The sequence below is a fragment of the Aphanomyces astaci genome, assembly GCF_000520075.1.
Source record: "Aphanomyces astaci strain APO3 unplaced genomic scaffold supercont1.90, whole genome shotgun sequence".
Classification (NCBI taxonomy): domain Eukaryota; phylum Oomycota; class Saprolegniomycetes; order Saprolegniales; family Verrucalvaceae; genus Aphanomyces; species Aphanomyces astaci.
Window position 1 is genome coordinate 94,065 of NW_009798353.1, and position 3,240 is coordinate 97,304.

The following is a 3,240-nucleotide window of genomic DNA, read 5'->3' on the forward strand; positions in this document are numbered from 1 at the left end:
GCCAGGGCTACGACCAGTGTGGGACATCGGTTAATTGAGTTTGGATTATCACTTTTAAGACATTCCTCCACGAGGGCCGACACTAGAACCACATGTTATGGAACCGCTTCGCCAATTGTAACGCGCCTGCTCGACCAGGGGCGGTGTGTAATCTTCAGTTTTTACTTCGCGCAACGCTTCATACCTCGTGCTTAGACCGAACTTCGAAGAAGATCGTTCCGTGTCTCATTAGCTCAGTTGGTAGAGCGTCGCTCTTTTAACCCAAAGGTCCCCGGTTCGAATCCGGGTCCCGCCATTCTTTTCGACGAATTCAAAATCCGTCACGCGACACCTGAAAAGAAGGGATATTCGGATGACAATGATTAATTGAGTTTGGATTATCATTTAAAATTCCGCTAGGTTAAATATCTATTTCTGGACCAAGTCATCAACAAATTTGAATCTGAGACGTAGAATTTCTTCAACACATTGAGATCTTGTCGATTCTACGTCTCAATTTGCTGAAATTTTGAGTAATGAATACTTCGCGTTATAAAATACTGGAGGCTGCGGGAATTGGTCATTTCGACAGTTTTTTTAGTGAAACTGGTTGATCAGCACACGCCACATACAACTTCAATTGGTGCAATATATTGTTAGATCGCGTAACCCTTCAGAGGACCAGTTGCGCTTCACATTTGTCGGATCAGCGCGCTACCATTCCGGGAATGGAAGGCCCGCGAGAAATTCGAATCTATCCGGATAATAGTTCCGGAAATGGGTGAGTTGTGTGCCTTCATTCAAATGCACGTATTTTTATTCCTTGACATTCAAACGATAAAAATAAATATGGCATCATTGCTATGTTATGTTGTAATTTATGACAAACAATGTTTGTTAACTTATTGCTATATTTGGAGAAATCGTCGTAACACCATATTTAGGCCAGGATAAGTGTATAACGATTGAGGGGATCAATGCGAAACTTTACATACACGGTTGTGACCTTATGTACTACATGATGGCGATGGTAAACCAAATAGTCTTCGATGATTGTGATATTGATGAACAAAGTAAGCTATATTTTTCAAAAATGGAATGTTTGATGCTCCGGTTCTTGCCCACTATTGTCCCAACTTAGTGAGCTCTTATCAACTACCATAGACACCATCGAGATCTACTTGCACGCGAAAGTTTATGGCATATCGCTTAACCATTGCTAAGAAATCGTTAGTCGAAGTCATGTACTTTCTCGGATTGTTAACAATGTTTGTCATAAATTATGACAAAGTTAACGTTAACTTAGGTTAACTTTGTTAAGTTATAATGTAATAATATAACTTTGAAATGTCATATAAAAAATTAACTGTGTTTGTGCGAGACAGTACGAAACCGCCGAATTGTCGAAATGTTCGACGTCGACGAGCTGGACAACGAGGTGCGGCGTTCGGTGGACAGCAACAAAGATGCTTCGGCGACGTCAGACGACAAACCGCGCCGATCCCAGCGATAGATGCTTCTAGCTATACTTGAAGCGTGATGGAACATTATGTTGTGTTGGCAACGTTCATGGAATTCTCGTTGCTACTAACTATCGCCTGTTCCCGCAGTCTCCTGTACCAACTTTTCATAAAATTTTCTGACTTCTATTTCATATGACGGATCTGATTTGCCGAAAGATCGGTCATTTGTCATTAATAGAATTGAAGAATTGATATGATTAGATAAAATAAAAGCCTGCGGCAACTGACACCTTCAAATAATTATGGTTTGGGAATAGTACTAACGTTAACTTAAAGGGGCCTTCGCCTGTTTTCAAATCAAGTAGGATATGTTAAATATGATTACTGCATACTGTGAATACTTAGTTCAAATTTCGGCAAATCACCGATCGCCAAGCTTGAGTGCCTAACTTTAAAATCTCATCTGCCCTAATTCAAACACTTAACACTTTATTTGTATTCGGACGACGAGAAAAAGCTCAAAAGGAGAGTTCGACACTGCAATTTTCACGTCGAGATAATTCGAACTTCACGAGATATGGTCGATTGAAAGGAGCTCAAAATCAGCAAATCAGACATCCATCGCGTTAGGGTTGCCTCTAGCAGCATACTCCCAGTAATATCCGGTGGTTCGTTGGACATACACTGTAACGCCTCAGGATTGGGTACATCCCTGGGTGCGTCAGAACTTCCATAGCGAGGTCGTATAAGAACTATATTCAGTCTCACACTACTAGTAGTTCTAGTATCATTTAGGACATCAATGTTTTTACCACCTTCCAGTACAATCACCCACGACAATGAGTCCGTACACATTCTAGTCGCGCCAATTTCAACATTTCATTATTCGATTAACGCTCCCCACACAATAGCAATCTCGACAATGAAGTTTGGTGCGTTTGTTCTTGCCTCTGCTGCCGCGGCTAGACAGTCGGTCGTGTCGTTGTCGTCGACGGAAAAGGCCATCTTGGGTGTCGAGTTGGCCGAGTGGGAGAACGAATTCGGCTCGTTCGCCACTGAACACGGCCTCCTCCCCCGCGCCCCCGCCACGGAAAGCGCCCGCACGGAAGAAGCCATCCTCGACGACAAGTTGCAGCGCTTGCTGGACACCAAGTTCGAGGCGGAGCTGGCGCAGGAACAAAACCCCGACGCCGTCTTCAGCTGGAAGAACCCTTTCGCCCTCCTCAACGAAGCCGAGTTCAAACGCCACGTGGCCATTTCGTTTGAACGGGATGGTCAGCAATTCCTCAATGGCACCAACGAAGTCGAAGTCGCCCCCCCGGCGTCCCATAGGGAAGCTGCCGTTGACTGGTCGACCCGGTGCAACCCGCCCGTGCGCGATCAGGGCGAGTGCCTGTCGTGCTGGGCACATGCAGCGGTGGGGGTTGCGGAGGCGGCCCACTGCATCGCCACGGGGAACCTCTTGAGTTTGTCTGTCCAGCAAGTCACGAGCTGCTCGACCAAGGGGGGCAGCGCCGGCTGCAACACCGGGTTTCCTTCGTACGCCATCGACTACGCGGCCGAAGGACTGTGTCTGGACAGCGCGTGGCCGTACCGAGGCCAGACTGGCACGTGCAACAACCAATGCTCCAAGCAGCGCTTGGCCATCGGCACTAGCGCCCGCACGTCGGGTGAAAGCGGACTCTCGAACGCACTCTACAACCAGCCGGTGGTCGTGGCCGTGGCGTCGGCCAACAACGTGTGGAAGAACTATGTGCGCGGGGTGGTCTCGGCTTGTCCGGCCGCGCGCTCGGACCAC

At 47.1% G+C, this 3,240-nt stretch overlaps 2 protein-coding genes and 1 pseudogene across 3 annotated transcripts in view; 2 read left to right on the plus strand and 1 right to left on the minus strand.

The window, feature by feature from the left end:
* Positions 1 to 229, minus strand: part of H257_16682 (hypothetical protein) — a gene marked incomplete at both ends in the record, with an annotated part of 3,095 nt that extends 2,866 nt beyond the window's left edge. The window contains one exon of the mRNA XM_009845207.1: positions 185 to 229. Within this exon, the coding sequence (XP_009843509.1) occupies positions 185 to 229 (45 nt within the window). The remainder of the gene's footprint in view (positions 1 to 184) is intronic.
* On the plus strand, positions 223 to 295 carry H257_16683 (annotated as a pseudogene). Its single transcript has one exon. The product of its transcript is annotated as a tRNA-OTHER (tRNA).
* A 2,069-nt stretch (positions 296 to 2,364) lies between these two features.
* Positions 2,365 to 3,240, plus strand: part of H257_16684 (hypothetical protein) — a gene marked incomplete at both ends in the record, with an annotated part of 1,320 nt that continues 444 nt past the window's right edge. Inside the window, one exon of the mRNA XM_009845208.1 lies at positions 2,365 to 3,195. Coding sequence (XP_009843510.1) covers positions 2,365 to 3,195 — 831 coding nt within the window. The remainder of the gene's footprint in view (positions 3,196 to 3,240) is intronic.